The sequence below is a fragment of the Colobus angolensis genome, unplaced genomic scaffold (assembly GCF_000951035.1).
Source record: "Colobus angolensis palliatus isolate OR3802 unplaced genomic scaffold, Cang.pa_1.0 Scaffold57, whole genome shotgun sequence".
NCBI classification, from domain to species: Eukaryota; Metazoa; Chordata; class Mammalia; order Primates; family Cercopithecidae; genus Colobus; species Colobus angolensis.
Window position 1 is genome coordinate 12,561,248 of NW_012119265.1, and position 12,563 is coordinate 12,573,810.

The following is a 12,563-nucleotide window of genomic DNA, read 5'->3' on the forward strand; positions in this document are numbered from 1 at the left end:
GTTTTGATGTTGGGGCTGTGTTTCTGCTCACGCCTGCTGCCACTTCTGTGAGGCTGTAACAGCCTTTGCACTGACTTTCTGTTTACAAGGAACCTGACCCTGCATTGCAGGCTTGACGGAAGATGGTGGGAAAATCCTCTCTGTTGTTAGTGGAGTAAGGAAAAATTAGCTTTTATTTACTCATTTTCTGTGAAGATGTGCAAGCTTATTACCACGTTCCTCCATCTGTGTTTATATTCTAAGAAGAGTAATATTTTTGGACACTAGGTGTCATTATTTTCTATGGTTTTATGTGGTTATCAACCAGAGTGGCAGAAGAATGGAATAGTTAGAAAAGAATATACTACAGGCCGGGCGCGGTGGCTCAAGCCTGTAATCCCAGCACTTTGGGAGGCCGAGACGGGCGGATCACGAGGTCAGGAGATCGAGACCATCCTGGCTAACACAGTGAAACCCCGTCTCTACTAAAAAAATACAAAAAACTAGCCGGGGAGGTGGCGGGCGCCTGTAGTCCCAGCTACTCGGGAGGCTGAGGCAGGAGAATGGCGTAAACCCGGGAGGCAGAGCTTGCAGTGAGCTGAGATCCGGCCACTGCACTCCAGCCTGGGCGACAGAGCAAGACTCCGTCTCAAAAAAAAAAAAAAAAAAGAAAGAAAAGAATATACTACACTGCACTCTGTGACTCTACACCAGAAAGTTTCTTTCTTCTCCTCCCCTCCCCACCTCTCCCCTCCCCTCCCTGCAATTCTCCTGCCTCAGCCTTTCAAGTAGCTGGGATTACAGGTGCGCAACACCACGCCCAGCTAATTTTTGTATTTTTAGTAGAGACAGGGTTTTGCCTTGTTGGCCAGGCTGGTCTCAAACTCCTGACCTCAGGTGATCTGCCTGCCTCTGCTTCCCAAATTGCTGGGATTACAGGCATGAGTCATCATGCCTAGCCTTTTTCTATTGATTTTATAAGTACTAAGCTAAAGTGCTGTAAAGATGTCAAAAGTATGTGAAATGTAGTTTGCTTGATACACTTGGAGGTTGGAAAGCAATTTTATTAAACTTTCCAGTTGTTAAGAGCAGCATCAGTGAAAGCTTAAATAGGACAATTTAGTCCTTATCTAGAACTATTAACCCTGAAGCTCAAGTGACACCCAGAATGTCAGGAATGGCCCTTGTCTGGGACCTGCTTTCTCAGGCTTAGTTTCTTAGAGCTGGCCAGTCGAAAGCAGCCCTATGTAGATACCAGCTGTACAATATATGACTGTGTAGCTGGTTTCTTGTCAGACTTAAAGCTGTCGAGACCACAAGCAGATAGTCATAGTTGCTTAGATGTAACCTGTCTAGTTCCCTCTGGTGGAGGCAGCTTTTGGGTTTGGCTGGTCTTGGGATCTAGAAGGGTCCTGTCCTCATTCAGTAGATTTAAAGAGCTCTGGTTTCCTAGGTTCTTAGAGACTCCAGCATGTTCAGCCTTACCAGATCCTCTTGGGCTTGTGTCCCAGTTCGCATAGCCACCCTTCTGCTGTGTCCCCGATAGCAGTCTCCTACCTTGTACTCTTGTTTTAGGATCAAGGTTTCTGCCTTACTCAACAGACCCTGAGAACCTCCCTTGTATGCTGACTAGATATCTAGTCCCTCTTGACTTGTAGCTTTTCTTGTTCATGCAAATCCTCCTCACTTCTGGCGCCCTTCCTCAGCCCTGTTTTGATGAGTGTCAGTTATGATGCCCCATGCTGCATGTGGCCTGTCTGCTGCTCTTCCCACTACCCCATAACTCCATAACCTTATAACTATAAACTATACTTTCTAGATAAGTTATTTATCTGACTAATAAACTTCTCGTCACCTCCAGGGAGCTAACTCCTCTCCTGGGTGAGTCTCCCTAATCGGAATCCAGGCCCAGGTCTTGGCCTTTCTGCCATCATTAGCTCCTCTGTGGCTATCATAACTGGACCTCACCTCTGTCCTCAGCTATATTTGGCAGCCTCAAGTCCAGAGCCTCCCCAGAAAGTCAATCTCTGTGGGTATGGAGGGAGTCCATCCAACCAGGTGAAGGAGGGCCTGAGAGTCTAAATGTGTTTCTCTTAAAAAATGTCGTCCAGTCTTTCTGTTTGAGGCTAACTGTATTTCAGCCTTAATGATTACCTTGAAGTCATTTCTAGCCTTTTGAGATTCTGTAGCACAAATGGCCTTGCTTCTTATTGGCTTCTCTGCACCCTCCCCACTATCCCATCTCCTTCTAGACCAAGGTTTCAGCTTTAGTTTTGGTGAGTCAGTTACTCATTCTTCAGCTTTGCAGCTTCCCAACTTCTCACCTTCCACCTGAGAGTATTCTCATCCTCTCTTCTCTGTGTGCTTGTTGGTTTGTACCATTTTAAATTCTTTTCTGTTGTTAAAGTAGCATGTGAGGAGGAAAGAGAGACAAACATATACATTTAATCCACCATATTAAACTTGTTATTTCACTGTTTCAATCACTGCATAAAACTGCCTGCCCTGAAGACGTATTTGAAGTATGTATATAGCAGAAGTAAAAATTAATGAACTGTGCTTTGTCTGTACTCCTTACTCAACTACAAAAGGTATTTTTAAGATTAATAAAATAATTATAACTACCTTTAAGAAACAACCGTGCTGGGCGCGGTGGCTCAAGCCTGTAATCCCAGCACTTTAGGAGGCCGAGACAGGCGGATCACGAGATCAGGAGATCAAAACCATCCTGGCTAACACGGTGAAACCCCATCTCTACAAAAACACATACAAAAAACTAGCCGGGCGAGGTGGCGGGCGCCTGTAGTCCCAGCTACTTGGGAGGCTGAGGCAGGAGAATGGCGTAAACCCAGCAGGCGGAGCTTGCAGTGAGCTGGGATCGCGCCACTGTACTCCAGCCCGGGTGACAGAGCGAGACTCCGTCTCAAAAAAAAAAAAAGAAACAACAGTCCCGGCTTTCCTTATTTTATTAAAATGAGAATTGTACCTCTAGTATATGGGTACTTGTATGTTTGCTGAAATAATCTTTTATTTTGTATGAAAGATATGGAAGTTTTAATACACTAATATTTAATTCTTTTGTCAGGTTTTTAAAAAACTGTCTAAAAAAAGCAGATTTTAGTACTAATTATTAACATAACTTTCAGTTAATTTTGTGATGACACAGGTACTGTCTTCACAAACAGTCCATTTCTGTAGCGTAGATCTTTATCCTGCTTTGCAGCAGTGCCTGGAATATGATACCACTGAGAACTTTTGTCCTTCAAAACTGTGGTAACCTGGATGTTTATCTAGGCTATGGTGACAAAGTTCTACTCTCTTTAATGAAAGACAGAAGTGCAAAATGTTAGACTAAAAGGCTGGAATGTCAGGAGACTATTAAAGTTTGGAAATGTCAAAGTGGGCCTAGTTCCCTTTATTTTACTCCTTCCATTCGCTGTAAAACAAAACCCATAGTTCTGCCAATGCTAAAATTACACTCTCTTGCCCTTTCTTTTCTCATCACCCTGTGGAAGCTTGTGCTAGTTTAACAAGGAAGTTCTTTGCAGGCAAAAAAAATTTAGTTTGTTCAGTTAAATGAAATATATCAAATGAAATTTTTTTTATTTAATTGAACAAACATTTTTGCTTAAAAATTTTTTTCTTCAATAAACTTTTTTTTTTTTGGTATATTTAGGGAGTACAAATGCAAGTTTCTTTTTTTTAAATTTTTAAAATTTTATTTTATTATACTTTAAGTTCTAGGGTACATGTGCACAACGTGCAGGTTTGTTACATATGTATACATGTTCCATGTTGGTGTGCTGTACCCATTAACTTGTCATTTACATTAGGTATATCTCCTAATGCTATCCTCCCCCCTTCCCCCCACCCCATGACAGGCCCCGGTGTGTGATGTTCCCCTTCCTGTGTCCAAGTGATTTCATTGTTCAATTCCCACCTATGAGTGAGAACATGTGGTGTTTGGTTTTCTGTCCTTGTGATAGTTTGCTGAGAATGATGGTTTCCAGCTTCATCCATGTCCCTACAAAGAACATGAACTCATCCCTTTTTTATGGCTGCATAGTATTCCATGGTGTATATGTGCCACATTTTCTTAATCCAGTCTCAAGTGCAAATTTCTTACATGAGTATATTGTGTAATGGTGGAGTCTGGGATTTTAGTGTACCTGTCACCCAAATAGTGGACATTGTACCCAATAGGTAAATTTTCAGCCCTCACCCCTTTCCCACTGTCTCACCTTTTATAGTCCTCAAGGCCTATTATTCCACTCCATATGTCTGTGTGCCCCCTTTGCTTAGCTTCCACTTATAAGTGAGAATATATCAGTATTTGACTTTCTGAGTTATTTCTCTTAGGATAATGGCCTCTACTTCCATCTTTGTGGACAAACATTTATTGTGTTCCAGTGCAGAGTTCTGAACCAGGAGAATGAAGACCTGGGTTTTGATCTCAGTTCTGCCAGTGTATCAATCAGCATCTAGTTAGAAGACAAACCTCCCCAGTTACTGATTTTTCATTTTAAAGATTTTATTTAATATTAATTTTTAAATTAGCCTTTATTTTGAGATAATGGTATACTCACATACAAAAGTAATACAAAGAGATCCCAAGTATCCTATACTGAGTTTCCCCAATGGTAAAATCTTGTAAAACTAGAATATCACAATCAGGATATTGACATAAATACAGTCAAGATAAAGAACATTTTTGTCACTACAAGGATTCTTCTTCTTGTCATTTTCTAGCCCCATCCACTTCCCTCCTCCTCCCACCCCTTCTAATCCTGGACAACCACAAATATAGTCTCTATTTCTACAATTTTACTATTTTTAAAATGCTATATAAATGAAATTATATAGTATGTAACTTTGGGATTGGCTATTTTCACATAGATTATTCTGTGGAGATTCATTCAGGTTCTTCCATATATTGATAGTTTGTTCCTCTTTCTTGCTGAGCAGTATTCCATGGTATGAATGTGTCACAGTTTAACTATTTACCCTCTGGCTTCTTTCCAATTTTGGACTGTTATGAATAAAGCTGCTGTAGACATTTGTGAAGGAGTCTTTGGTAAAGATAAGTTTTTGTTTCTCAGGGATGGGTCCAGGAGTGTGCTTGCTGGGTCATATGTTAATTGCATGGAGTTTTTTGTTTTTGTTTGTTTGTTTTTTGATGGAGTCTCGCTCTGTTGCCCACGTTGGAATGCCATGGCACAATCTTGGTTCACTGCAGCCTCCGCCTCCTGGATTCAAGCAATTCTCCTGTCTCAGCCTCCTGAGTATCTGGGACTACAGGTGCATGCCACTACACCTCGCTAATTTTTTTGTATTTTTAGTAGAGATGGGGTTTCACCATATTGGTCAGTCTGATCTCAAACTCCCGACCTCAGGTGATCCCACTGCCTCGGCTTCCCGAAGTGCTGGGATTACAGGCCTGAGCCACTGCTGGAATGGCACTGTCTGGCCTGCAGGTTTTTTGTTTGTTTGTTTGTTTGTTTTTTGAGATGGAGTCTCACTCTGTTCCCCAGGCTGGAGTGCAGTGGTGCAGTCTTGGCTCACTGCAAGCTCCGCCTCCTGGGTTCATGTCATTCTCCTGCCTCAGCCTCCCAAGTAGCTGGTACTACAGGCACCCGCCACCACCCCGGCTAATTTTTTTGTAGTTTTTTAGTGGAGACGGGGTTTCACCATGTTAGCCTGGATGGTCTCGATCTCCTGACCTCATGATCCGCCCGCCTCGGCCTCCCAAAGTGCTGGGATTACAGGCATGAGCCACAATGCCCGGCCTGCATGTTTATTTTTTAAGGAAACTGTCAGAATGTTTTTCAGAGTGGTTATTCCATTTTATGTGCTTTTTCTGCATTAACTGACATGATTATATAATTTATTTCCATCAGCTTGTTAAAATGGTGGGTTACATTGATTGATGTTTGGATGTTAAACTAGGCTTGCATTCCTGGAATAAACCTTATTTGATCATGGTATATAATTCCTTTTTTCATATGTGTTGCTGAATTATATTTGCTAATATTTTGTTAAGGATTTCTGTGTAAATATCCTTGAGAGATATGGTAGTTTCTTTTTTGGTACTGTAAAACTGACTTTCATAAAATTAATTGGGAGTGTTTCCTTCTCTTCAGTTTTCCAGGAGAGATTGTATATGATTGCTGTTAAATCTCTTTTAGATGTTTGATCAAATTCTCTAGTGAAACCATCTGGACCAGTAGATTTCTTTTTGGGGAGTTTCTACATTATTCATTCAATTTCTTTAATATTAATAGGGCAATTTACATTATGTATTTAATATTGGATGAGTTACAGTAGTGTTTTTCAAAGTATCTGTCCATTTCCTCTAAGTTTTCAAATTTGTGTGTGTAAAGTTATTTGTAGCATTCTCTTATTATCTGCTTGATGTCTGTAGCGTCTGTAGCGGCATCCCTGTTTCACTCCCAGTACTGGTATTGCTTTCTTCTCTCTTTGCTTTTGTCAGTCTTTCTAGAAGTTTATCAATTTTACTGATCTTTTGAAAGAACTAGCTCTTTATTTTATTGATTTTTTTCCTAATGTTCTTGTATTTTCAACTTAATTGATTTCTGTTTTAATTTTTAATATTTCCTTCCTTTTGCTTCTTTTGGGTTTATTTTGTTCTTAGATTCTTGAAGTGGTCATTTAGATGATTGATTTCAGATTTTTCCTCATTTTTAATGTATGCATTTAGTGCTATAAATTTCCCTCTCAGCAATACTTTAACTGTGCTACACAAGTTTTCATGTTTTATTTTCATTCCATTTGATATATTTAAAAATTTTTCTTGAGACTTCCTCTTTGACTCGTATTTAGAAGTATGTTGCTTAGTTTCCCAGTGATTGGAGATTTTCCTTTTGAAAAAGTAGCATTTTGCCTTTTATGATAAAGTTAGAATCCAAGATGTCTTAGAGTTCTGTGTATTTTATTCAGATAAGTGCTTAGGTTCTTTGATATTAAAAAGATGATTCTTATTAGGCAGATGTAGGGACTGTCATTTTTTTTTTTAATGCCATTGAATGCAGATGCTTTTTTTGGCAGGTAGAATCTTATTTCACATGGATAAGAAATATGGTTTTAGACCACTATAAAAATTTCATCATGCCAAGTGGGAGGCAATTTGAATATAGGATTAACATTGAACCAATGGTTGGGATGCTAAAAACTTTTCATTGAGAAAGTGGGACAATAAAAGCCTACTTTAAAAAAGAACAATGTAAGAAGGTATTACGCTTTGTTGGATATTGTTTTTAAGCTCAATATCCAACAGTAGAATTGTGATTCTTAGCTGTTTGTCTATATCAATATATCAAAAATAACTTTCATATCTTTTTTACAGATTGAAATTGTCAAAGAAGAATTTAATGAGCATTTAGAAGTTGTAGACAAGATAAACCAGATCTGCAAAAATCTACAATTTTATCTAAATAAAATGAAAACTTTTGAAGAACCCCCTTTTGAAAAAGAGGCTAATATTATTGTGGATAGATGGCTTGATGTAAGTGATAATTTCATTGACTGCAAATTTAATTTTGTTTCCAATTGTTTTGTGTCTTTGTATTTTTATTTAATTCAAGATTCGAAAATACTCATTGTAAAAATGTTCAAATTATATAAAACTTAGGAATTAATTTTAACCCCAGAGTTGGGACTACTAACAGATGGGTTCATCATCTTGTACATATAGAAATACATACTTGGCTTTTTAAAAATAAGTTCATTAATGTATTGCCTGTTCATGCAGTATACTGATGTTTAACTACATATTTATTGTAATTTTGGTTGAGTAGTAATGATATTACTAGTTTTTATTAATTACAAACTAAGAACTCATCTGCATTATGTTTTCATCTGGGTTTTTAAAAGCACCATTTAACAAAAAAAAAAAAATGTAGTTTAGAAACGAAGAAGACTAGACCAGGTGTGGTGGCTCACACCTATAATCCTAGCACTTTGGGGAGGGAGGCTGAGATGGGTGGATCACCTGAGGTCAGGGGTTCGAGACCAGCCTGGCCAACGTAGTGAAACCCATCTCTACTGAAAATACAAGTATTAGTCGGGCATGGTGGTGCATGTCTTTAATCTCAGCTACTCAGGAGGCTGAGGCAGGAGAATCATTTGAACCCAGGAAGTGGAAGTTGCAGTAAGCCAAGATGGCGCCACTGCACTCCAGCCTGGGTGACAGAGTGAGACTCTGTCTCAAAAAAAAAAAAAAAAAAAAAATTAGGAAGACTGTTGATTTCAATTGCATATAAGCAGCAAATCAGGTACTTTTTTTTTATTTTTAATTTTTAAGAGAAAGAACTACATGATATGTTAAAGCAAATTTTTGTTGATGAATAAAGCAAATTATCTAGTAATAGTAAACTAAAATTTTATTTTAAAACAGTGGCTGAAACAGTGGTTTTCAAACTTTTCACAGCTACATATGTTGTTTCTCTTTTTAAATTATGGTAGATAAATGAAAAGACAGAAGACTACCATGAAAATCTTGGTCGAGCTCTAGCTTTGTGGGACAAGCTTTTTAACTTAAAAAATGTCATTGATGAGGGGATGGAAAAGGCCCTTCAAAAAATGGAATTACAGCAATTGACTGAAGAGGACAGAGAAAGGCTGAAGGTAATTTAACAAATAAAATACATGCTTTTCTTGGTACACAATTGACATTTTTTATGAATATAGTCAACAAACATATTAGGATGCTCATATGTGACTTTGTTATCAAGAAAATCACAGATATTTTTGGATCATTATTCAATTGTTGAATCTATTACCCTCACCACTACTTTGAAAGTATGGGATTTAGTAGGTCTATTGCTAGATCTTGTTATATAATAGGGAAACGTGTGCTAGTATTATGTATCACAAATTGTCTTTAATATTTTGATAACTATCATGTAATTCTTTTCCTTTGTAATTCTACATTATTTAGTTTATGCTTTATTTTTAAAATGCTATTACGCAAGGGATCTATAGGCTTCACCAGATTGCCAAAGGGATTGGTAGTATGAAAAAGATGAAGAATTTCTAGCAACAGCGCCAACTAAATACATAATTGCTCCCGGGTAGTGATACAGACCCCAGGGGTTGGCAGACTTTTTCTTTTCTTTTTTTTCTGAGGCAGAGTCTCGTTCTGTCGCCCAGGCTGGAGTGCAGTGGCACAATCTCAGCTCACTGCAACATCCGCCTCCCGGGTTCACGTGATCCTCCTGCCTCAGCCTCCTGAGTAGCTGGGATTACAGGCGCACACCACCACGCCTGGCTAATTTTTTGTGTATTTTTAGTAGAGACGGGGTTTCACTATGTTGGCCAGACTGGTCTTGAACTCCTGACCTCGTGGTCCGCCCGCCTCAGCCTCCCAAAATGTTGGGATTACAGGTGTGAGTCACTAGGCCCGCCAGTAGACTTTTTCTTAAAGGGCCATATAGTAAATATTTTAGGCTTGTGGATCATTTGTCTCTGCCACAACTGTTCACCCCTGCTGTTGGAGAATGAATGAAAACAGCGAGAGACAATATAAATACTTGAAAGTAGCTGGTTTCTAGTAAAAACTGTATTTATAAAAATAGGCTATCAGCCCTCTGGCTATAGTTTGTTAACCTCTGATCTAGACCATGATTATAGACAGCCTTCTTCATATTTGAATTAAATAATGCCTTATAAAGATTAGAAAAAATACATGGCTATGTATCACCATCTTTATAGAGCTTCAAGAAAAACTGCTTTTTAAAACAACAATCTCAGGTTGTGGCATCTGGAAAGAATCAGTTATTTCTCTTTCAACTCTAGGAAGAATTCTTCCTCATTGCTTGTTTTTTTACATATTACTTGTTTGAATCATATAAATTTGTTGTCAGCTGGGTGTGGTGGTTCACGCCTGTAATCCCAGCACTTTGGGAGGCTGAAGCAGGCAGATCACTTGAGGTCGGGAGTTTGAGACCAGCCTGGCCAACATGGTGAAACCCTGTCTGTACTAAAAATACGAAAATATTAGCTGGGTATGGTGGTGGGTGCCTGTAATCCTGCTACGTGAGAGGCTGAGGCAAGAGAATAGCTTGAACTGGGGAGGCAGAGGTTACAGTGAGCAGAGATGGTACCACTGTACCCCATCCTGGATGACAGGGAGACTCCGTCTCCCAAAAAAAAAAAAATTTTGCTCTCTTGCTAGGTCAGAAAACAGCCGACTGTTGCCAGTTATATATGGTTCAACATAACATAAGAATGTATGCTAATGCCTCAAATCTTATTTTGTCTCTAATTCTCACTTTTATTCACTTTTTAATTTATGTATTTATTTTTACACATTTGGAAAAAGTTTTTTAACTGTTTGGAGATTCGAGTTTCCTGGATATATTATAATAGGTATTAAGTAAAACTATGATTTTCTAAGTATAAATGAATCATTTCTATTAAATTTGTCTTGGATTACAGGTTGTTTAAAAATCTGATGTTAAGAATTGTAAATTGACAGCTGTGGGCCAAAATCTGCTAAAATTGTGTGTGCGTGTATGTGTGTGCGTGTGTGCACGCGTGCGGATGCGCACACACGCTGTATGCAATTTATAAATATATTCATGACATTGAATGCCTAAAGGCAGACTATGCATTCTCTCATGGCACAGGCCTAGCCTTTCTCTTGTCTTATACCTAGAAAGACACTTGGTTGTAGCATTTGCCTGATCCCTGAAGGCACTTGGATTTGTAACTTCTAGGACACTGAGACGCATGATTATGGGAAATTCAAGGGCTCTCTCAGTTTCTGTATATAAACACTAGTAATTATGGGTATCAGAAAATAAGGTGTGAAGTAAAAAGACACTCTCCTTTAAAATTACATGTTTTAGGAAGAATTACAAGTCCATGAACAGAAAACTTCAGAATTTTCTAGAAGAGTGGCTGAAATACAGTTTTTGCTCCAAAGCAGTGAAATACCTCTTGAATTGCAGGTAAGAATTTTTATTTAAAAGTTTCAGTTATTGAGGCTTCAGTAAGCCATAATCATATCACTGCACTCCAGCCTGGGTGACAGAACAAGACCCTGTCTCTAAAAGAGGGGAAAAAAGGCCCAATTAAAGATTCTCTATAACAGGGACGTCCAGTCTTTTGACTTCTCTGGGCCATATTGGAAGAAGAATTGTCTTGGGCCACACATGAAATACACTAACAATAGCAAAAAAAATTTCATAATGTTTTAAGAAAATTTAGGAATTTGTGTTGGGCCGTGGATTGGACAAGCTTGCCCTATAGCCTCTAAAATAACGCTTGTAAACCATGCATTCTAAGCCTAAAATAAAATTAGGATCATTTATTCAATTCCTATGTTAAGTCCCACCAAATTTCTAATAGTCGGTATAGTTAAATATATTTATTCCATATTTAGCATGAATGATATTATATTTTCGTATTCCTTTATTTTCCCCTCACCTATTTCATAGGCCTCAGGTATGGAGGGCAAATGTTGCCTGTGTGTCTATGTAAAGTAATGATGATTTTCTATGTGTTTCTTGGGTATAGGAAGGAGAATTTCACTCAAGTCATCATAGGTTTATTATTTGCTAGATGGAGAAAGAGAGAGATTGCCCCAAGTGTGATTTTCTGTTGTGTGAAGAGATTTGTTTTTGTTTTTCTTAGATCTAGGTGCATAGTGGTTGAATATGAGCGCTGGAGTTAAGACCTTCTGGGTGAGGTTCTGGCTGTACTACCTACTAGCTTTATGATCTTGGACAAGTTACTTAACATTCTTAAGCCTGTATTTTGTACACAAAGTGCTTACCACAATGCTGTGTAGATCATAAATGCTCAATAAAAAACTGGCTATTTAATTTTTTATTTATATTTTTCTTTATGTTTTATGTCATGAGCACCATGAGATAGCACCTTAGTTGGTATGCTAGATTAAACTTGTGTTGAGGGGAAGGATCCAATTTGTCTCTTAGAAAAAAGTCAGAATATCCATCTCAGTTTTTTTATGTTATGCTTTATCCTTTGAAGGCAAAATTCAGATTGTATCAGTGACATAGAAAAATGGAGAACAGTGAGAAGAATGCATTTCACATTGAAATGAAGTAATCTCAACCCATTCTCTAGCAATACAGTTGTCTTAAATCTAGTTAAATAATGACCATTATACTACTTCATATGTTTCATGATTTCAGGTCATGGAGTCCTCTATTTTGAACAAGATGGAACATGTACAGAAGTGTTTAACAGGAGAATCGAACTGCCATGCACTCAGTGGCAGCACTGCTGAGCTAAGAGAGGATCTCGACCAAGCCAAGACCCAGATTGGGATGACTGAATCCCTCTTAAAAGCCCTGTCTCCTTCTGACAGCTTGGAGATCTTCACTAAACTAGAGGTGCTACCCAGCTGCTTGTCTTCTATGGTTCAGATATATTTTCACACTATTTGCAGTTGTCTTGAACTCTTAGAGTTAATAAAAATAGAAAAAAAAAAAGTTGAAGAAGAAAACTCAGGGCCGGGCGCGGTGGCTCAAGCCTGTAATCCCAGCACTTTGGGAGGCCGAGACGGGCGGATCACGAGGTCAGGAGATCGAGACCAT

General features: G+C 38.5%; 1 protein-coding gene across 2 annotated transcripts in view; it reads left to right on the forward strand.

Moving 5' to 3' along the window:
* The window catches only part of SYNE2 (spectrin repeat containing, nuclear envelope 2), a 396,555-nt gene that overhangs the window by 161,026 nt on the left and 222,966 nt on the right, over positions 1-12,563 (forward strand). For both annotated transcript variants that reach the window (XM_011961973.1, XM_011961974.1), the window contains exons 33-36: positions 7,343-7,501; positions 8,461-8,622; positions 10,848-10,949; positions 12,159-12,359. In XM_011961973.1, the coding sequence (XP_011817363.1) occupies positions 7,343-7,501; positions 8,461-8,622; positions 10,848-10,949; positions 12,159-12,359 (624 nt within the window). The remainder of the gene's footprint in view (positions 1-7,342; positions 7,502-8,460; positions 8,623-10,847; positions 10,950-12,158; positions 12,360-12,563) is intronic.